The sequence below is a fragment of the Leptopilina heterotoma genome, unplaced genomic scaffold (genome assembly GCF_015476425.1).
Source record: "Leptopilina heterotoma isolate Lh14 unplaced genomic scaffold, ASM1547642v1 Lhet_134, whole genome shotgun sequence".
NCBI lineage: Eukaryota > Metazoa > Arthropoda > Insecta > Hymenoptera > Figitidae > Leptopilina > Leptopilina heterotoma.
Window position 1 is genome coordinate 1,567,006 of NW_025110853.1, and position 23,218 is coordinate 1,590,223.

The 23,218-nt window shown below is 29.8% G+C and overlaps 2 protein-coding genes across 5 annotated transcripts in view; one reads left to right on the forward strand and one right to left on the reverse strand.

Annotated features, from left to right (window-relative positions):
* The first annotated feature begins 31 nt into the window (after positions 1-31).
* Positions 32-19,667, forward strand: LOC122513117 (golgin subfamily A member 7). Its single transcript, XM_043629377.1, has 3 exons — positions 32-231; positions 16,091-16,255; positions 16,334-19,667. Exons 1-3 carry the CDS (start codon positions 223-225, stop codon positions 16,622-16,624), a joined length of 465 nt encoding a protein of 154 aa, XP_043485312.1. The 5' UTR covers positions 32-222; the 3' UTR covers positions 16,625-19,667.
* A 1,557-nt stretch (positions 19,668-21,224) lies between these two features.
* The window catches only part of LOC122513109 (cGMP-specific 3',5'-cyclic phosphodiesterase), a 186,673-nt gene continuing 184,679 nt past the window's right edge, over positions 21,225-23,218 (reverse strand). For all 4 annotated transcript variants that reach the window (XM_043629363.1, XM_043629364.1, XM_043629361.1 and 1 more), the window contains exon 15: positions 21,225-23,151. In XM_043629363.1, the coding sequence (XP_043485298.1) occupies positions 22,684-23,151 (468 nt within the window). In that variant the 3' untranslated portion in view covers positions 21,225-22,683. The remainder of the gene's footprint in view (positions 23,152-23,218) is intronic.

A 23,218-nucleotide genomic window follows, 5' to 3' on the forward strand; every position in this document is an offset into this window, starting at 1 on the left:
GCGCGCGCATCATTAATGGCTGCGGGCTCGTACAATGACCGTGTGTGCGTCTGTGTTTAGCTGATAATCATTTCTGCAAATTTTTTTTAATTCAAGAAAAATAATTCATCGTAGCAAAATTAATAAAGAAAACAGTGAAAGTTCAATAAAAAAGTGTGTATTCTCTTAGAGAAGATTTTTGTTTATCTGGTTCTATCTTCAAGTGTAAAAACGAAGCTCAAAATGCCACTGGTAAGTGCTTCCTGATCATCTTGAACTTGTCATTCTCTTTCATAGAGTATAGTAAAAAGTTGTCCTTCAGTAATAACTTCCCGTTTGAAAACTAGGTTGCAAATTTTCTCTACTATTTATAATATTGTACTTTTATTTACTCATCAATTTTTAAAATATCACTGACATTTCTTTCTATTCAAAAATTGTGGGCGCGGTTTTGTGGTTAGTTTACCCTGACATACGAAGGGTTTCAATTTTTTTTTTATTAAAAAGAAACATTGTTTGTCAGAAATTTGCTTATGATTTATAAATTTAATACTACCGGATAATAGTAGATTTTTATTTACTAAGTGAAATTTATTTTTATTTACAGATTGATGACGTGTTTTCATGAGGGATTTATATTATTTTCGAATAGTTTTCTATTATCTGATAAATGTGATAATTGATTAGATTAACAGTTTAAACTGTTATATTGCTTTTTAAACACTACTGTTTTTAAACGGTTGTGTTTACGCTCTAAATTACTGTAAATTAGTTTCTTTAGGCAGTGGATTTGAAAATTGTGTCTCAAATATTAACTAAATTAGAACAAAATTTATTTATATTTTTGTGAACTATTTTTTAATATTGCAAATTATAGATACAATGTTTTATTAGATGGTGTAACTAAATTACAGTAGAGACTCCATTATCCGTACTAATGGATGCAGGCACTTGTCCGGATAATCGAGTAAAGTACGAATGATTCATAATTTTAAGTATTTATTTGCATATGTATTAAAATAAGACTGAAACAAACTAAAACTTTTAAAGTCAACATTAATAAATATTTAGTTAGAAATATTTAAAAATATTTACATAAACATTTTCTTAAAATAATTAAAACACTTTCAAATGCAACATTTCGTGTTTGTTGGCGGGGAGAAATTTTAAATAGAAGTTAACGGCTTGAGACCTTATATAAACTTTATATTAAAAAAAAATTTTTTTAATTTTTAATTTGTCCGGATAATGGAGTCTCTACTGTAATTCATTTAAATTTTTGTTTTCAATGAAAGAGTCTTTTTGAGTCATATTAATATTGATAGATATAAATTTATATTTTAAAAATAGGAAGATTTTGTTTTTAAAAATTAATAAAATACTGAAGTTTATTTATGTTTGTGAAAATCACAACGTTTATAATGAACGATTTAGAAGAAAGAATATTTTTGTATTTAAATTTTTGTACATTTTTACACAAAAACTGTTTTGCACAATTTTTTTTATTAATAATTTGAAAAAAAAATGTTTTTTTCTTTCAATCTTTGATCTCATAAACGTTGTGAACTTCACCGACGTCTTTATCAGGGCTCGGATTGTGCGACTTTTTCGACTTTTCTAAGAAAATGTGACTTTTTTAGACATTTTTGTGAAAAAATGCGACTAATCGACTTTTTGGAGATTTTTCAGTAAAATGCGACTGAAATTTAAAAAAAAAATTTTAAATTTAAAGGAAAAAGTTTGAGTCAAAAAATGTTCTGTTACATTTATTTACAAATTTCTTTAAAATTTTTCGAAAATATCAATAACTTCTTTTTTCAATAAATTAAATATTTTATTATTATTTTTCCATAGGAATTAAAATTTTTCAAAAGATTCAAATTCAAACCTTTTTTAAATTAAACAACTTATAAAAAATTATTATAAAACATGAAGAAATCGATCACTCCCAGTCTTCGACTCGGAGCAATCGATGTCTTCATGTTTTATAATAATTAAAGATGACCAAGTGATAAAATCATTATAGGTAAAATACCTATAATGATTTTATCACTTGGTCATCTTATTATATTATCATATAATATAATATAATATAATATAATATAATATATATATATATAATATATATATATCATATCATATAATCATATTATATTATATTATCATATTATAAGACTTTATAAAAAAAAAATTTTTAATTATTTTTTATGAAAATCATTAAATTATTGTGAACAAATTTATAAAATATTAGTAAGTAATTGAAATTTGCAGAAGAATATTGATATTTACAAAGATAATTGAAATTTTGAGGAAAATTTTATAAAAAATTTGTTGAAAATAATTGAATTTCTGCGAAGAATTTTCTTACTTTTAAAGATATTTGAATTTTGCAAAGAATTTGATCAGAACTTTTAAAAATATGTAATTAAATTTCCAGGATGAATTTTATTATTTATGAAGATAATTCAAATTTTGACGAGAAATTTAAAAAAAAAATTAAAAATAATACCAAGTGGAAGTCCACAACGTTGATCAACGGGAAAGCTTTTCTAATTTATTTGAATATTATAGTTTTGTTAAATACACAACAATTATTACTAAAATATAAAACCGCTGCCAAGTTGTATATTTTTTTTTATAATTTTGGTGCTCATTTCATGAACACTTTACTTCCTCATGGAGATAAAAATAATAGAAATATATGAATAACTTTTTATAAATATGGTAAAAGTGATTGAATTTTGAGTCAATCAATGTATTTTTAAATACCCTACAAGATAGTTACAATAATTTAATAGTTAAATAAAAATTTTCAAACAAAAAAGTTGAGAAAATGTCATTTTTCACAATTTTTGGTTTTTAAAATACCAATAATTTAGAAATTTATTATCGAATTAGGTTCAAAAATAGGTCAATCGAAACGTTTTTTAATGCTCTACAAGTTGATAACGATAATTTTAAAGTTACTTCTACGTTTTTCAACAAAATTTTCAAAAAAGTCTTATTTTCCAAAATTTTTGATTTTTAAAAGGGTCAAACCATTTTATTTCGCCTAATGTATTTTTGACCTTTATAAAAAATTTCAATATTTCGGGAAAATATTCTTATATGTTTTGGGTTTTGCACTAGTTTTTAAAAGAAATTGATTAAAAAAAATTGTTTATTTTGAAGGTTACAGACAAGTATTATAACTAACTTGAAGTTGGTTTGCTACTTGCAATAAAAGTCAAATTCAAAATAAAACGTTTTTTTAAAGTCAGTTTAACCCTTTAACGCCCAAATGTGCTGTTTTCCGACTTGAATTTTAACTTCGTACAACTATTAAAAGAAAGCTAAAAAAATTTCAAAAGTACCATTTCCTACTATTTTCGGGGTCGCTCTTTCGAATGGCGTTGTCAAAATTTCCAAAAAATGAAATTAACCACCTCTTTTAATGAAATTTTTCAAAAAATGCAAGATTTTTGGATGAAAATTTTTTTTATTGCAATTTTCATTGATATATCGGCATCTACATATCGTCTAAGGTATAAAAACCGTATTCCCGATAGCTGTACTTTAAAAATATGCAGTAGTTTTTTTTTCATTTTTCATTAAAAAATGGCGTCCGAACGCTAAATTTTTTTTCTATTACACATACTAATTTTTTTTTAATTTTCTTAAATTCGCCTGAAATTTGTTACTCGGGGGTTTATGGGGTCGCTGATTACGAATCTGATGTTAGTTTTAAAAAATTCAAAATGGCGGATTCAATATGGCGGACGATTTTTTTTTAAATTTACCAAATTCACCTGAAACTTGTTACTCGGGGGTTTTCAGGGTCGCTGATTACGAATATGATGTTAGTTTAAAAAAATCCAAAATGGCGACCGAAAAAATAAAAATCATTCGGATTGGCTTAAAAATTGGTACTCGGGGTTTTTGGGGTCGCTGATTACGAATATGATAGTTTTTAAAAATTTAAAATTTCGGATCTAATATGCAACAGATATTCAAGTAATAAAAAACATGTGTCCTTAGTAAACTGAAGGTGACCAGGACTTAGAATAAGTTTTGGTAGATGTTACATCCCGAGATAAAACTTTTTAATTTAACCCTTAATGTGTAAAATCAAATCAGTACTTTACCTCCTTTTTATTATTCGCCTAATAAAATTACCCTTGCCTTAGCTCGGGACGTGACAGAAGACAACCTCAAACAAAGTTTAATGATGAATAAAGGTCCCCACTTTAAAGTTCAATAAGTAATTAAACTAAGTTTTATGAAAGTAACGTTTCAAGTTTAACATTATTATTAATTGAGTATAAGTAAATTCCAAATTGACCCAAATAACAATTTTCAAGCCAATCCGGATAATTTTTATTTTTTTTTGTCCGACATATTAGATCCGAAATTTTGGATTTTTAAAAACTAACATCATATTATTAATTAGCGACCCCAAAAACCCCCGAGTACCAATTTTTAAGCCAATCCGAATGATTTTTAATTTTTTGGTCGCCATTTTGGATCCGCCATTTTGGATTTTTAAAAACTAACATCATATTCGTAATCAGCGACCCCAAAAACCCCCGAGTACCAATTTTTAAGCCAATCTGAATGATTTTTATTTTTTTGGTCGCCATTTTGGATTTTTTCAAAACTAACATCATATTCGTAATTGCAAGTAGCAAACCAACTTCAAGTTATATATAATACTTGTCTGTAACCTTCAAAATAAACAATTTTTTTTAATCAATTTCTTTTGAAAACTAGTGCAAAACCCATCGCGAAATTTTAGCAGCAGGAAGATATATTGCTTCAATCTACATGCTCCAAAAATTTAGCATGAATCGGTTTTTCTCCAACGAAGTTACAAACATTCAAAATCCCGATAAAATGAAGAATGTTTAATTTTTAAGGTAAATTTTTTTATATTTCTCAGTTGATAATCAAAAAAGTATTTAAATAATAATAAAGTGTATTTAAAATACTTATTATTTAAATAATTCTGATTTACTAAAATCAAAAACAGAAAGAAACCAAAAAATAAAGAAAATCAAAAACAAAAAAAACCAAAAAATAAACAAAGAAAACTTGAAACCTAGAGCATATAAATAAACGAGCATATCCTATGCATAAAATTCTGCCCTAATATCCCTTCATATTAAATTATTATGCGAGAAGTAGCACCGCCAATAAACCTACCCAAAGCCTCGACCATTTCTCTTGTAGGGTTCAGCACAATTTCATACGGATTAAATTGCTCAGGGTTAACAATCCCCAGTCTATGATATAAAAATCCAAAGAGCTCCGGCCTACCCGGTGATAAAATGGGACATTCAATAAACAAGTGTTTTAAACTCCTATATTATCTGTTCCGCAAGGGCAATCAAGTTCCATTCTCCATCCCAAACGTTCGAAGTGATCAGAGCAAACAATATGGCCCGTTCTAAGACGTTAAATGACATTTATACCAAATGAAATTGATGTCAAATGAATTTTATAACAAATAAAATTTACGTTAAATGAGTTTTATATCAAAAGAAATTTATGTTAAATGATTTTTATGTCAATAGAAATTTATGTTACATAATTTTTATGTCAAATGGGTATTAAGTTATCTGAGTTTTATGTTACATAATATTTCTGTTTAATGAATTCTATGACAAATGATATTTATGTTAAATGGTTTTTGTGTGCAATAAAATTTATGTCGAATAATGTGCATATTATGTGAATTTTAAGTTAAGTAGTTTTATATCAAATAACTATTTAGTCAAAAAAGATTTCGGGAATAAGCATGCGTCTCGGAGAAAAACCGATTCATGCTAAATTTTTGGAGTATGTAGATTGAAGCAATATCTTCCTGCTGCTAAAATTTCGCGATGGGTTTTGCACTAGTTTTAAAAAAAGTGTTTATTTTGAAGGTTATTGACAAGTATTATAGCTGACTTGAAGTTGGTTTGTTTTAAACTGACTTTAAAAAAATCGTTTTTTATTCATAACTCGGTCGAAAGTACGTACTTCCCTCTGCGATTTCGCAGCAGAAAGTCAAACATTTGTGCTTTGGTTGATTTTCATACCCAACCTCTATTACAGCGGGAGTAAAAGAATTCTCTGTCGGTAAAGACACCACTGTCGGTAAATAAGAAAATTTCGAGTTCAATGACAATTTAACGAGCAATTGTTATCGCAATAAAAAATGAGAAAAAAAGTTACCAAGAAATCTTTTTATACTTTATAAATTAATTATCCACAAGCTCTGAATATTGAAATAAACGAAATCTTTTGCTGATATAATAATTTTCAAAACTTATTTTAATAAACATTAAAATGAACAAAAAGTTTTGAACGTTCAAATGAACGAAATATTTTTTGTTAAAAATATTTTCATAGATTATTGATTACAATTCAAATTAAAAACTCAAATTTTACATTTAGAAACATTATAATTAATTTGCTTAATAGTGACGCAAAATTATAGTAATAAAAATTTAATTTGAAGAAGAAATAAATAAATTTCGTTCATTTGAACGTTCAAAACTTTAACCTCCTACATTAAAAACAAAAATAAAATAATTAAAAAATTTGTAATTTCTTTTTTAATAGGGGAGAGTGGGGCAAACCGGACCGGTGGGTAAACTGGACCCCCCTCAATATTTCCGAAATGGCGAAATTGGAAAAAGTGTTATTTACAAATTTAAAACAATTATGTTTAGTATACCTTATTTTTTCAATCTGACAGTTTTAGCTTGCGTTTGTGCAACGAAGGGAGCAAAAGTTTTTTCTTTAGTTTTTTTCTACACTTTTACGAATTTTTTCTTAAGGAAATTCTGAGGAAATCGTGTAATATTTCCGAATATTAGGTCTTGGGTTTTGAAGGTACACACCTCAGGAATATTTACCACCAAAAACTTTGATGAATTTGCAAAGCGTTTCTTTTTGACAAACATTTATTCTCAAAATGGGCCTGTGGGGCAAACCAGACCGTTTTCGGTGTGGCAAACCGGCCATAGGATATTTCCATTCAATTAAAGTTTCATAAAAATTATTTTTAAATAAAATGTTTCTTTCATTAAAATGTTTACTTACAATGAAAAATAATTGTCTTCCAATGAGAATTGGACCCTTTAATATTGTTTCTCTGATAATGACAAACATTTTTATTTTTTTATTAAAAAAAATATTTATTTAATTAAAATTCAATCCCGTATTATTATTTTCATTACTACAACCATTGTTTACATGATTCTTTATGTTTTTTATTATTGTAGATTATGTAAATGCAATATTATAAATAAAAATCAAACGGTCCGGTTTACCCCAGGGGGTGGGGCAAACCGGACCGTTTGCAAAATTTTTTAAAGTTAACACAGCAACTAAACAATAAAAGATAAAGTATAGGTATCTCTGGGAAAAAATTGCGCAATTAAATGATCTTTCAAACAAGCCATCGAAAAATGAAATCGGTTGATTCGTTTAGTCACAATAGTCAAAAAACCGTTAGGGGGTCCGGTATGCGCCCCACTCTCCCCTACGTGCCAAAATGGTATAATAAAATTTTAATAATTTGAAGAAATAATGAAATTGTGTTCATTAGAACGTTTAGAATTTTAGAAACATAAAATTAATTTTGTACCACCAGAAAAATTCTTTTGAAAATATAATATTAATTCATCTTTTTCACATTTTTTTTCGTGCCTGCCCCCGACCAGAAGCACTCGCTTCGCTCGTGCATCAAATGTCGGGTAAGGCGAATATTGTTTGCAAGAGAGAGACAGAGAAAAAACCAGAGCTTCGCGAGTGTCCGCTAGAGGCGTTGAAGCGAGGAGCAAAAGTAAATAAAGATGGCTGGCTGGAAAATGAAACACGATTGCAATTTTCTTAAAAAATAAATTAGCGAGCGTACTTTCGACCGTATATAAAGAAAAATAGTATACATTACACGGGCAAAAATTCGAAAGCCCTAAACTACGCGATGATGCCCTCGGCTTTGCCTCGGGCATCATTTCGCGCAGCGCAGGAATTTCGAACTTTCTGCCCTTATAATGTAATATACTATTTACAAATCATTGTGCATTTCGTAATCCCAAAACATGTAAGAATATTTTCCCAAAGTATTGAAATTTTTTATAATGGTCAAAAATACATTAGGCGAAATAAAATGGTTTGACCCAAAAGTTTAATAACTCCGGTTAATATGGACGAAACATGTTCAATTAGGGCTCAAAAGATGCGTCTAAAAAAACTCTACAAAATTATGGAAAAACATTTATAGGTGTCCTAACATTTTTTTAAAGTTATGGGCAAAAAACGTTTTTTTGCAAAATTAAAAATAAAAAAAAATTCAGTTAAACTTTATTAATATATCAGAAATGTGGGAACCCAAAGATAAACATTTAAATTTATTCCCTCCTTTTATAATTTTCGTTCAAAAAAGATTATGTAGATGTCGGGCTACGATAGTGCGCGGAGTAGAAAAGAAAAAGGAGTTAGTTCTCTGAGGAGTGTAAAGCGCGTCGGACATTATGCAAACAGTCGTGTAAACAGTTTATAATTTCATTTACATTATTTCACAATAAATAATACTCTTTTTCTAATAATTTACTTGCATCATTGTGTCCCCCGATCCCACATTTGGGGGCTCGTCCGGGATCGCGGATTCGAGAAAATGCGAGTGTTATAGAAAATTCATTGTGAATAAAGGAAAAATGGCGGACGATGCGTGAGAGTGGCGTCATTCTGCGTGAATGTGAGAACTGTGAAGAATAGAACTTTATGAACAGTAAAAAGTAGAGTAGTGAAAAATTTGGTTTCGTGAAGTGTGGTAAGGATCATTTGCTTGAGAAATTGGTGAATTGTGATAAAAAGCTGAGTGCTAATAGAAGTGTCGAATTGAGTATTCGATGTTGTGTAAAAACGGTCACCTTCTTTACCGACGATCAAGTTGATGAGAAAAGTTACCAGTTACCACCGAGTAGAGCTGTGTGCTAAATAGAAGAAGTCTACTTTATCTTTAGGAGCTGAGTGTTTTTGTTGTGATAACCGCAGTGTCTTCTGTTGTCATAACTGAGTGTTCACAGAAAATACTAACAGTGACAATTAATTAACAATCTGTAGTGACTATTAATCGGTTATTTATTATCACAGTAAAAAAAAATTTATTCTGAGTGAATTCAAAATGACGGACACAGAAATAAATGTTGATACTTTGTCTGCAGAAGAGTTAAGAGCAAAGTTGGATTCCATGGGTTCACCTTTTACAGGAACAAAAGTAATTTTGAAAGAACGATTGCGTGGAGCTTTGGAGACAGAAGACGAAACTAATGCAGAAGGTTTAACCAATGAACTTATAGATGCTATGAAGAAGACTGAACTCCAACGTCGATTAGAGGAATTAAGTTTAAAAACAACAGGATACAAAAAGGATTTACAGAACTGATTAAAAGCAGCGCTGGAAATATATGAAAATCACGAGGAAACAGGAGAAGGCGAAGAATCTGGAAACGGCGAATCAACTGAAGGAGAAGAAGAGGAAGAGCGACCAATCACAAAAGGAAAACGAAGAGTCCGTGCAGTAATGTTTACATATCGTGATGTAGAAGACTCATTGGAAACATTTTCTGGTGATGGTTCTAAGAAATTTGAAAGATGGTTAACACAGTTCGAGGAAACAGCTGATTTGTGTTCTTGGACAGATGTTGAAAAAGTCGTGTATGCTAAAAGATTACTTCGTGGTTCTGCAAAATTATTTGCAAATTATGAGTAATTCTAAATCGTGGAAGAAATTTCGAAAGTCATTACAAGAAGAATTTTGCACGACGATTAATAGCAAAGTGGTTCACGATCAACTTTCACATGAGAAAAAGAAAACCGACGAAACTTATCAGGAATATATTTATCGCGTTTTAGATATTGCAAGTCACGCCGAAATGGAACTGAAGGCGAAGATCCAGTACATAATCGACGGTATTCAAGATTATGAATCCAATAAGACAATTCTGTATGGTGCGAAATCGATCAAGGAACTTCGTGAAAAATTTGTGTATTATGAAGCAATGGTGACTAGGAACAAAGTGAAATCGGACAATGGAAAACAGAAGCAAAAAACTAATGTCAAACATAATGCAGGGTCACAAAATAGCAATGACGTACAAAATAAGAAGTGTTACAATTGTGGTGACAAACGTCACATAGGGAAAGATTGTCCAAATAAAAATATGGGGACGAAATGTTTTTCATGTGGCGAGTTTGGTCACATAGCTCCGAAGTGCCCAACGAAGAGTAGTAAGGACTCACAGTCATCGAATTCAAAGACGCGTTGTGATGCTTTGTGTACAGGTGATAAGAAATTATATAAAACAGTGTCAGTGATGGGAAAGAGAGTTGAAGCTTTGATTGACTCAAGAAGTGATCTGCATCTGGTTCGATCCAGCTTTTACATCAAATTAGGAGCACCATCTTTAAAGGCAGAAGGTATTCCTTTTGGAAATTGGAAATTATGAATATAAACATCCAACACGAAGGACCACAATTTAATCATTTATCTGAACATTTGACAAATCCGACCTGGAAGAAAAAAATAGAGGAGCTTACACAAAATTACGTACCAACAGGAATTGAAGATAGTGGAGTTAAAATGAAAATTATGCTTATGGACGAATCTCCAGTTTTTCAAAATCCAAGAAGATTGTCCGCTGAACAAAGAACAATAGCGAATGGAATAGTCGAGAAGTGGAAGCAGAAATGCGTCGTGAAGGATAGTGTATCAGATTTCGCAAGCCCAGTGGTATTAACGACAAGGAAAAATGGGAAACCAAGACTATGTGCTGATTTTCGAATGGTGAACAAGAAAATAATCAGAGATAGATTTCCACTACCATTAATTGAAGACCTGTTAGATGCATTACAAGAAGCAATTGTATTTTCGACACTTGATTTAGAGGATGGCTTTCTACATGTGCCAATTGAAGAAGGAAGTACCAAGTACACTGCAATTGTCTTACCAGATGCACATGTGGAATTCTTAAAAGTTCCATTTGGTTTGTGCAATTCACCAGCTGTATTCCAACGACATATCCGAGCAGTTTTTAAGACGTTATTAGCCAAGGGTATTGTACATATCTATCTCGACGATATCATCATTCCGGCAAAATCTGAAGAGGAAAATTTAGAAAGATTGGAAGAAGTCTTGTCAGTTGCGAGTAGATATGGATTAAGAATCAATTGGGAAAAGTGTAAACTTTTGGTAAGAAAAGTCGAATATTTAGGCTACATAGTAGAGGCAGGAACCGTCAGACCATCAGAAGCCAAAGCCGAAGCAGTAAAATTCTTTCCAAAGCCAAGGACGACTAAGGAAGTGCACAGTTTCATCGGCTTAACAAGTTATTTTAGAAAGTTTATTCCAAATTATGCGACTATAGCCAGACCACTCACTCAATTATTAAAAGACGGTGTGAAGTTCGAATTTGGTTCAGAGCAGGAACGTACTTTTAATGAATTAAAGATGTCTTTATCTCGGGACCCAGTGTTAAAGTTGTACAAAGTGGGTGCAGTCACAGAATTACATACAGATGCATCTCAGATTGGTTTGGGTGCTATATTACTCCAAAAGGATCAAGAAAATGGTTTAATGCATCCAGTATATTATGCCAGCTGGAAAACATCACCTCAGGAGGAAAAGTACACAAGTTATGAGCTTGAAATCTTAGTGGTGATTAAAGCTCTTAAGAAATTTCGAATCTACTTACTGGGAATTCCTATAAAAATCGTTACTGATTGTCGAGCGTTTGTTCAGACAATGAGTAAAAAGGAAACTTGTCTGCGAGTTGCGAGGTGGGCACTTCTCATAGAAGAATTTCAATATGTCATCGAGCATCGTCCAGGGACTTCGATGCGGCATGTAGATGCCTTAAGCAGGAACCCTCCTACAATCTTCCTTCTTCAAGAAGAGAAGGATGGTTTAGTTGCGCAGATCAAGGCAGCTCAAGAAGACGACCAAGAAGTTCAAAGAATTGTACAATCAATTAAAACAGGTAAAGAAGACACATTTTCCATGAGACACGATATTTTATACAAGGAAAAAGATGGAAACATATTACTTGTCATACCTCAAAGTATGCAATATGAAGTGATCAAGCAGGCTCATGAAAATGGACATTTCGGCGTTAAGAAAACCGAATATCAGATTCGACGAGAATTCTGGTTCCCTGGAATGAGAACCAAGATCCAAAGAATTATAGACAACTGTGTTAAGTGTATCTTAGTGGAAAAGAAATCCGGAAAAGCCGAAGGGATTTTACATCCAATCCACAAAGGGACCAAACCCTTGGACACGTATCATGTGGACCACTTAGGTCCCATACCATCGACAAGGAAAAAGTATAATCACCTATTTGTGGTTACTGATTCTTTTACGAAGTTCTCATGGATCTATCTTACTAAATCTACAACGACAGAAGAGGTAATCGAGCGACTTAGGAAACAGGCTGCAACGTTTGGAAACCCAAGGCGAATAATATCGGATCGAGGAACAGCCTTCACTTCAAACGCCTTTCGAGAATACTGCAGGGAAGAAAAAATAGATCAAGTACTCATAACCACGGGAATCCCTCGTGGCAACGGACAAGTCGAAAGGATTAATCGCATTATTATCCCGATTCTCTCGAAGTTGTCAATAGAGAATCCCACTGAATGGTTCAAGTACGTTGATACATTACAGCAACATTTAAATTCTACTTTTTTCCGAAGCATTGGAATGGGTCCAGTAGAATTAATGATTGGAACCAAAATGAAACTCAAACCCGACTTAGAAATTTGCAGAATGATTGAAGAGGAAGTAGTTCTGGCTTTTCAACAAGAACGATGTGAACTTCGGGACGAGGCGATAAAAAACATCGCTAAAATTCAGGAAGAAAACCGAGCTTCTTCGTCTCGGAAACGAAAAGTGGCAAAAATATACAAAGTTGGAGACTTGGTGGCGATACAGAAAACTCAGGGTGGACCTGGTCTTAAACTACGACCAAAGTTTTTGGGTCCGTATAAAGTCGTCACTTTGCTAAGAAATGATCGCTATGTGGTGGAGAGGATTGGTGATCATGAAGGACCTTTTAGGACGAGTACCGCAGCAGATCATATGAAGCAGTGGCCTTCAAATCAAAGAGCCGATTTTAATTTTGGCTCTGAAAGTGAAAATAGTGACTCCGATTGATAGCAACGAGGTCGTAGCTATTGCAGGATGGCCGAGTGTGAGAACCCAAAGATAAACATTTAAATTTATTCCCTCCTTTTATAATTTTCGTTCAAAAAAGATTATGTAGATGTCGGGCTACGATAGTGCGCGGAGTAGAAAAGAAAAAGGAGTTAGTTCTCTGAGGAGTGTAAAGCGCGTCGGACATTATGCAAACAGTCGTGTAAACAGTTTATAATTTCATTTACATTATTTCACAATAAATAATACTCTTTTTCTAATAATTTACTTGCATCATTGTGTCCCCCGATCCCACAGAAAGTATTCTCACTTTATGTCCGCAGGTGAGATCTACAATTTAAAAAAAATTCAACCCAAAAGCTCTTCATGATTTTGAGATATTTATGAAAATGTGATGTTTACACACACACATACGAAACGACATTTTTTAAAAATGTCATTTTTGAACTCCTGAGGTCAAATAACATAAAGATATGTCGAAAAATCGAACTCGAAAAATTTTGGTATTACAATACTTCCTCTATGAGGAAGTAATAAAACTACCTTTTTAATAAATTTTTGTGACAGTATTGTTGCTTTTTCCTTTTTTTTCTATTAATTACCACTTATTGGAAAACTTTTTTCGTTGATAAACGTTGTGGACTTCAACCTGGTAAAATAATTGAATTTCTAGGATGAATTTTATTATTTATAAAGATAGGGGAGACCGGGGCGTAATGGCTAACTTTTCACTCTTTGTTGTTTTACTCGGACATTTTTGGTTTAATTAATTTCTTATCACCCAGAAAAATTACTCTAGTATCTCAGCTTTCTTTTAAATCTTCAAACGTCCCAATATGACTCTTACTTTTTATTCTACAACAGTTTTTCTGGAGCAATGCAGAGCTCTCCAAAACGCCCCAGACCGGGGCATAATGGATAACTCCCGGGGCGTAATGAATAATGAGTGAAAATTATTATTTACAGTTTCAAATCTTATTATAAATTGTAAATTAAGGTTTGTGCATTAAATTTAATATTATAAATATATTTATTGCATAGAAAATAAGATCCAAAAAATATAACTACAATTATTTTCTAAATACGTATTCTTCAGTTATTTATTAAAATTAATATTACAAAATTACAAATCAGAAGTTTCACTTTCTCAGTAATTTTTAATAAAAGTAAGTAACTTTATAGTAAATTTATTTTAATTCATACAATGATAACAATTAAATAAGAATTTTTGAAATACTTTTCTTGTCTCTAGTAAACAAGCAAAATTATTTGCTTTTACAGTAACCACAAATGAAAAAACGTATTTTTGGTTATTTAATAAAATTAATATAACAAAATTACAAATCAGAAGTTTAACTTTCTTAGTAATCTTCAACAAAAGTAAGTAACTTTATAGTAAATTTATTTTAATTCATAAAATGATAACAATTAAACGGGAATTTTTGAAATAATTTTCTTGTCTCTAGTAAACCAATAAAATTATTTGCTTTTACAATAATCGCAAATGAAAAATCGGTTATCGTCAGCGCAAGCTTCGTGGGCCCAAAGCTGACACGATGTGCATTGAACCCACTCTTCTCCTGAAACGCTGTTTTTAAATAATTCTAAACAATATATGCATTTACAGTCATTAGAGTCATCACTTAAATTTTTTTTTGAGTGCTTCGGCTTTTTTGTCACATTTGGTTTTTTTTTGGTAATTAGGTTTTTTAACTTTCTTATTTTTGATAAGATTTTTTGTTTTGACATTTTCTTGTTTACTTGCTTGCTCCTCTCTTAATGCTTTCCTAACCGGAGAGTCAGTCAAAATAGTAGTAGAGCGACGTTTTCTGGAACTTCTAGTAGTTTTCCTTTGTTGAGCCTTTGGAAGAGGTTTAATTTTCGCTGGTGTTATAGGCGATGTTGTTTCAATTGTTTCTGATTCGATCGTTGAAATTTCATTTGTAGAAGTTACTTTCTTATGTCAAAAATAGTTTTTCTACTATATTTGTTACAATAGTGAATAAATATTAATGAAACTTCCGACAAACTTGCAGTATACCAAGTACAATAACTTGTCTATCGAGCGAAATTATTACGATTTACGGTTTTTAAATAAATTACAATTATCCATTACGCCCCTTAGCCATTACGCCCCGGTCTCCCCTAATTGAAATTTTGACAAGAATTTTATTATTCACAAAGATAATTAAAATTTTGAACAGATTTTTTTTAAAAGTAATTGAATTTTGCAGAAGAATTTTGATATTTACAAAGATAATTGAAATTTTGAGAATTTAAAAAAAAATTTTGAATATAATTGAATTTCTGTAAAGAATTTTCGTACTTTTGAAGATAATTGAATTTTGCAAAGAATTTTATCAGAACTTTTGAAAATAATTAAATTTTTATGATGAATTTTATTATTTATAAAATTTTGACGAAAGATTTAAAAAAAATTTGGAATATAATTGAATTTCTGCGAAGAATTTTGTTAGATACTTTTGAAAATAATTGATTTTCAAAGAAGAATTTTATTAAAATTTTTTTTAAATAAATGAATTTCGGAGAAGAATTTTATTATTTATAAAAATAATTGACATTTTAAAGAGAATTTTTAAAAAAATGTTAAAAATACCTAATTAAAATTTTACTATGAGTTTTAATTAATTTTTTTTAATTTTATTCCGGATTGTTTGATATTAATGTATCTGTTGTCGAGAAATGTGATTTTTTTACAATTTTGACAATTTCGTGTTTTCTTTTTGTCGTTTTTTCTAAGATTTCATGCGACTTTTTCCGACTTTTTCGGAAATTTTATGCGACTTTTCGTGACTTTTTTGAGTTTTAAAGACGATCCGAGCCCTGCTTTATTTGCTAGTTTTTTCGTTTTATGTTGATTTGGTTGATTTGATTTGGATTGAATATTATAAATTTTGATTGCAGGAAAATCATTCAGCTTTGACGCCACTGGAAGACATGTCAAGTGGAAGAGGCCAAGCTGGTGGAGGGCCTCCACAAAATTGTCAAAAGGTATTTATCCAGCGAGATTACAGCGAAGGAACAATGGTCAAATTTCAAACACGATTTCCACCGGATCTAGAAGATAGAGTAAGTGTTTCTTTTAGAATTCAATATTAAGCGAAATAATAGAAATTCTAAATTCTTTTTTTGTCTTTCTATTTGTAGATAGACAGACAGGCGTTCGAGTATACGATCAAGCAATTAAATAATTATTTTGTAGAAGCCGAACGAGCCAGTTGTTCAACATATTGCGAGAGTTGCCTCGCATGCCTCACCGGTTATTTAATTTACATATGCACCGAGACACATTACGAGAAGTGCTTAAGAAAAATAGCGAAATTTGTGAGTGAACAAAATGATCGTGTTTATAGGCCACGAGGTCTATTATTGACAGATCCAACGACACGTGGACTTAGATTAATAGAGATTTCAATCTTAGACAGGCCCGCGTCGTGACTGCATGTCAGCCGATCCACTGAATTTTTCATGTGACCCACAAAAAAAAATATATATATATATATATATATATATATATAAACACATTAAGATTTTTCTGTCGTTTTGACAGAATTTATAATGAAAAAAAAGAAGAAAGAAAGGAATGGAAAAAAGAAATGGAATTCATTCTCTATCCATGAGAATAGTTGAAATATTGTGATTATGAACACTTGTCGTTCCTATAGAGACTTTGCACGATATTCATTTTTATTTTGTTCTCCCTTAATATAATTGTTATTTTTCATTCTTTAATATTTATTTTATTTTGTCAATTTTCCATTATATAATAACTTTCCTAGAATTTTTACCAAGTTTTTTTTCTATCTATTTTTCCGGACTATTTTTCTAGTCCTTTTAAAGAAACCGCATCTTTTGAGATTTTTTCGTAAGATTTTTTTATTTGAAAATTTACTCAATTTTTCTTCAATTTTCTTAAGAGAATTTGTTTTTTATTAACTTTTAAACTGCTACGTGCTGAAAAATCACACTCAGTGCTACTCCCGGTCTGTTAGACCGCTTTTCCCTTTTGTACAGTTTTTTAGTAATTTATCATTTTCTAAAGACAACTATTGTAAATATTTTTTACTTTTTAACATAAAAAAAGTCATTTCTATATTATTTTGATTCAATTTTTTTTATTTTTATATATGTTACCTACAATACAAAATTTAACGAATAAAAATTTTTGGAAAAGTTGTCACCTAACAGATTTTTATAAAATATGAAGCTACTGAAAAGCTCAAGTTCTTATTATACTTTGAAAAAAATGAACAAGCAAAGTAAATTTTTGTAGCGGCCTGTCAAACCGGCATAGTAGTTTAAAGGTTAATTATTTCAAAAGTTCAAGTCTATTCATTTCGCAAAATTTCGGAATGTTTTTTGTTTTTTAAAATTCTGTCTAGTAGATTTACTCAGAGAAAGAATAATTTTGTCCAGGAATTGTATCTAGAATATTTTTATATATTAGAAAAAAAATACGATAAATCGTGCAAAGTGTTTCCAAAGACTGACAAGTACCATTGATTTATTTTTTTTAGACTGCTACCGACGTTTTTCAATTTTTTTTATTTTTTTTTTTTTTTATAGAGAAAAAAGCGTCTAAACTGAAAAACGTTCCGAGCTTCACGAGTATTTAAGTATATCCTTCCGCATCGTATCTTCCATTGTTCTCTATGTATTGTACGGTGTCACGACAATTTTATTTTTTCTGTCCAAGATTGTTAAGATTGTGGATAGCAATCGCTCGTGTGTCTAAGACTTGAAAAGTGATTTTTTTTAGCAGCGTTTTTCACGAGAGTGAGATTTGCTTTAAGAATATGGTGGATTGGCTGTTTCAATTTAAAAAGAAAAAAAGTGCAAAAAGGAAAAAAAAATGTTTGGAAAATCTAGTTTTAGTCAGGAAGAAAGGCTATAAATCCGCAAAATGAGCGAAAGAATTTATTTAATTTTTTTAAGGGTTTTGCAATTTAGAGGTTTATTTTTATTTTTTAAAAAAGGTGTAAAACTTATGTATTTAAAAACACATTATTGTGTACCGATTTACTTACTTTCACTGATCGCTGAAAATTCCGACTGTTTTCTTGCCTATTTTCAACGAAAAAAATTGTAAATACCCAGAGAAATCTAATTTTGAGTATTTTGACAATTATTTTTTAATTTATTCGTTGATATTTAAATCTTGGAAGAAGTTTACAGATCTGAATGATTCGTATCGTACCAGAGATAAAAAGAGAAAAAAATGTTAAAAAATAATTTTTTCTTATTTTAACGAATAAATTGAAAAATGAGAAATTATTGTTATTTTTATGCTTTACTAACGAATACGGTTCAAAAGATATTTCAAATTTAAAAATTAAAACTGATGATTCTTAAAAAAGTTGGAAAGAAATAATTGAATATGTACCATGATTATTGTTAATTATTTTTATAGTAATATTGTTGATTATAAATTATTTTTTATTACAATTGTTAATATTTCATGATAAGAAAAAAATAGTGATGGCAGTGGACCAAGCATTTATGTGAAAAGAAAATTTTTCCAATTTTCCGCGATCAGTGTGTATCAATTTTAATTTTTTATAATCCAATGTACCTTCTTTTTGAGCAAAGATACATTTAAGATTTATGCATTTAGTATTTGTACTAAACAACAAAAAAAGCTGAAACATCTCCTAAAGAAACAAGTTCTCGAGATTTTGATTCAAATCGATTTAGAAAGAAAAAAACGTAAACAAATCTAAAAACTGAATTAATTTCTAGAGAACAAAATTGACTGAATGCAAAGCAGCAGTTTTTTAGTTAATTTATTTTCTAAGTATATTATAATATTTAAAAGTTACGATAAATATTTTTCTCGAACAAAATGATATTGTTGCACACTCCAATATTTAAACTGTTTTGTTGATCTTATAAATAGATAAAATCATCGCTCACCCCCTCCTGATGATGTGATGATTATTTTTAATGAATAAGAAAAAAAACAAACAAAAAAACTGAGGTAGTTGGCGTGATAATGAGACTCTTCTTAGTCTTGCCAAAATAAAATAATAATAGCGTCACTGCCTCGACGTACGAATTATTTTTCTTTTTTTTTCATGTAAATGCGTACGTGGACTGAAAAAAATCGAATACTAAGAACGAATGTTTTATTAAGAGGGTGAGGGGATGTCATTTTGATCTCTTTTTCTTTTAAATTCAAATTTTGTGCGTACGATATTTGCTCGTAAGTCACAATATCACGCGGACTCGCCTTAATTGTGTAAACAACCAGATTGTGTGATGTATGTAAATAGAAAGAATTACCAATGGGTTCATGAGTTTATTAATTAAAAAAAGTAATTATTATATAATTATAATAAAAGAAAAACCTAAAAGCGATGCGAGTTGTTATACTTAACTTAACAGTAGGACCAACTAAGGGAGAATTCATTATTCTAAGCGGTAACATCGTTCGAGTGTAATTTCTAAATGTTTTTAATAATAAAATCCTTAAAATCATGTATTTTTCTTTTGTATTCATTTTCAATTCATAATATTACAACCAAAAGTTTAATTAAAATTTTTTAATTATGAATTTTAATTTAATTTTTATAATGAAATTCAGTGTCTTTAAAGTTGAACAAAATTTTAATTAAATTTTCTATTGTGTAATAATATTGTTTTTAAGGTACTACTAAACTTTAGAATTTAAAAAAAATTTTATTTTTTTTTTATTGTATTTTTTAACTCCTTATGACTTCAAAAAACACCTCCTAAAGTATTTATAACCAATTGTAAAAAATAAAAGTAAATTTTTCAAAAAATATTCAATTAATGTAAAGAGTCATTGACAAATTAAGTAAGTCTTTAAGGGGATGGTGGGGTCCAGCTTTTTGTTACGACCGCAGTAGAAACTTTGGTGCTAATGTATGTAACAGTGTCTGAAATAAAAAAAATGGTGGGGTTTCAATTTGCAAAAGAATTTTAGGTAATTTATGGATGGCCTCTAACGATACATATAAGTTTAAACGCGTTTTTCTCAAAATAACGTTTTCTCAAATTGCGGACAGTTTCTCTCTGAATCTACTGAACCGATTTTAATAAATGATAACTCGTTTTGTTTGTTAGCATGTCCTGTGTGACAATTTACCAGAAAATGGTCAAAAAATTAAAAAAAAACATTTTTGCAGACTAGAAAAATACTGAAAAACATAGTGTATTTTTAAACAAATTATTGAAACAGCTGCTATTTTTTTATTTTAGTCGATTTTTCATTATTGGTGGTAGATTTCTATGCAAGACACCTTCCTTTTTAAAAAGCAATTTGGATTTTTTGTTTCCGATTTGTCAATCTTGAGATAAACTGTCCGCAATTGGACAACTAACTTTTTGGAGTTTCGATCTGAATGCTGTCTGCAGATTATGATATTAAATAAAAATGAAAAACAAACCATTATTTTTATTCTCCAAATATGTACTAATATATAGACAAAAAAGTTTTTTGAATATTTATAATAAAAGACCTAAGAAATTTTTTTTTTTTAATTTGGTCTTTTAAGAGCCTTCTAAAGTGTAGTAGTACCTTAATTTATAAGGAGTATATAATGTAGAAAAAACTATGCAGAGACCACCTTTATAAATTGCATTTTTATGCACAAAAATTAAAATCTCGTAAAAAATGGAAACAGAAAGAGATTATTAAAAATGTCAAATATGAAAAAGAAATATTTCTCACATAACATTAATTACATAATGTAACTAATAATTAAAGTTTGATCATTAAAACTTATATCTTTTTAAAATTAATACTTTATTTAATTTTACTTTAATATTTTTTAACTAATTCAATTTTATTTAATTTTGTATTTAATTTTTAACATTTTAGTTAATTTTTTTCGAATGTTTAAAAAATTTGATATTTAACGAAAGGGTATTTTTTGTAAGTCCCTTTATTATAAAAATCATAATTAATAAAAACACGGAACAATTATTTGAATTATTAATTGTATTTATTAATAATTATTTTTAATAAATAATAATTAATTAACACTGAAAAAAATGTTTTCAAAATGATTAAACTTTAATGTAGTTTATTTTGATTTGTCATTCGAATATACAAATTTGATTTTCACAATTTTTTTTCTTGGAGAAAAAAAGGACATATGGAAAATTTGAGTTTGAAAAACGTTTTATTCTTAACATTGCTGTGATAACAATGTAATTGCATTTCACATCGCAAATATACCATTCTCGACACTATTTTTAGATAAAATTGCTTTTTAAAATCTTATTTTCATGTTAAATGTTATTTCATTTTTTTATGTACTTTTTTTAAGGGAGCATTTATGAAGTAAAAATGCAATAATTATTTTTCCATTTAATGAACACTGAATATAAACATCTTTTTTTATGATCTTATTTCTCTCCTTTTTTTTATGAATGAATAACAATGAATAATTCTCAATTTTTTTTAATGGAGAAGGTAACACAAATATTTTTTTGTATCTCATTTATCTACGAATTTGTTTCACACTCTGCATATCGTACAAATAAATAAGTTTTTATATATCATTCATTTTTTTAACAGGTAGTGGTGAAAAAGTACGTTTTTCGCTATATAATATCAATAATTAAAATCAGACTTACTCACTACCGCTTAGTCTAAAAAGAGCTTGTCACTAATTTTTTAACGATTCACTCTCTTCTAGATTTTTTTTTCTTTTTGAGATATATTCAAATTATACAAAAAGATTGTCAAAAATTTAACTTATCTAATCGCGATGAAACTTGATCGTGCTACTTTATTTTTCCTTTTGCGACGTATAACAGCTTTTTTCTATCTTTTTGCAAATTTTTGTTTGTTTTTAAACTTTCATCTCGCCAACTTCGAAACTATCGTGAGCAATGTTACGAGAGGTGACGTTTTATTAATTTCACAGTCTAATAGCCTAGCCATTTACTAATGTTTCTACACTTTGTGTTTCTTTTCCCTTTTTTAATTTACTGCTTTCTGGAATTATATAATGCACCCGGAAATCCAACTCTTTTTTGTTTTGACAAAAATAGGCATTTTTTAATAATTATCTTTGATTTTTTTTTTTTTATTATTTAAATTACTAGCGATTTAAAAATTCCTATAATGTATATAAATTTCTCTTAAAATTGAATTTGAGAGTTAGATTTTCACAGGTACTTCACATCTCCAAGTGCACTCTTGATTTTTTTAGTCCTTTTGAGCTTCTTACCCTGGATCGGATATGAAATTCAATTTGTATTTTCTTCTTTCTATCGATTTTCCAAAATAAAAATTTGAAAATTGAAATCTGGACAACATTCTGATTTTTTCAAGTTCTGCCAGAAATTCACGCTTTAAGGCCTCCAAAAAAAAGTGATCGACCATAAGTCCCTTGAGTGGGGAAGATAATGAAATTGTAATTTGAAATCGCGAGACGGACAATTGACACTGTTTGACGGCTTAACAAGGAAAAAGAAATCGCCGATCACTCGGGAATACTTTCCAAGGTCGACGATGTTAGCCGTCAAATTAATAGACACAATTTATTTCTATTCTTCCTTTCGGGAAGTAGATCCTTACTTTTGCCACCGTCCTCGGAATTACTCCTCGAATATAATGATCGACTGAGTCGACTTCTCACACCTTTACTCAATGTTCTTCCACCTTTTCGCAACGACGCGAAACGTCCTAAAGCCGAGGATTTTGTCGCATCCGAGATATTATCATTGAATCCATCCTTTTTCTCGGTGTGCGCACAATTTAATGTCGTTACGGTAAATTCAATATCCTTTGGCTCTGAGGAAACAAACTCCTCGACTGGTTTTTCAATTGTGTCACGATCAATCCAAGTCAAACCCATTTCAACTTTCTCGGCGAGATCCTGCCAATTTTTTCGATTTTCCAATGTCCCCTCGTAAAGTGGCTTTATCCAGGGGAAAGTTTCGGATAAAACTCGATACAATGGGAGACAAATTGCCTCAATGAAGCCCACCTGTTGAATAAAGGAAAAAATATTCCGTCAATCGAATAAATTAACCTTCTTTGAGAATTTTCATTAA

Coding starts and splice junctions, on each gene's coding strand:
- LOC122513117 (XM_043629377.1), top strand. Junction 16,256..16,333: donor CACCGGATCTAGAAGATAGA/GTAAGTGTTTCT, acceptor TTCTATTTGTAG/ATAGACAGACAGGCGTTCGA.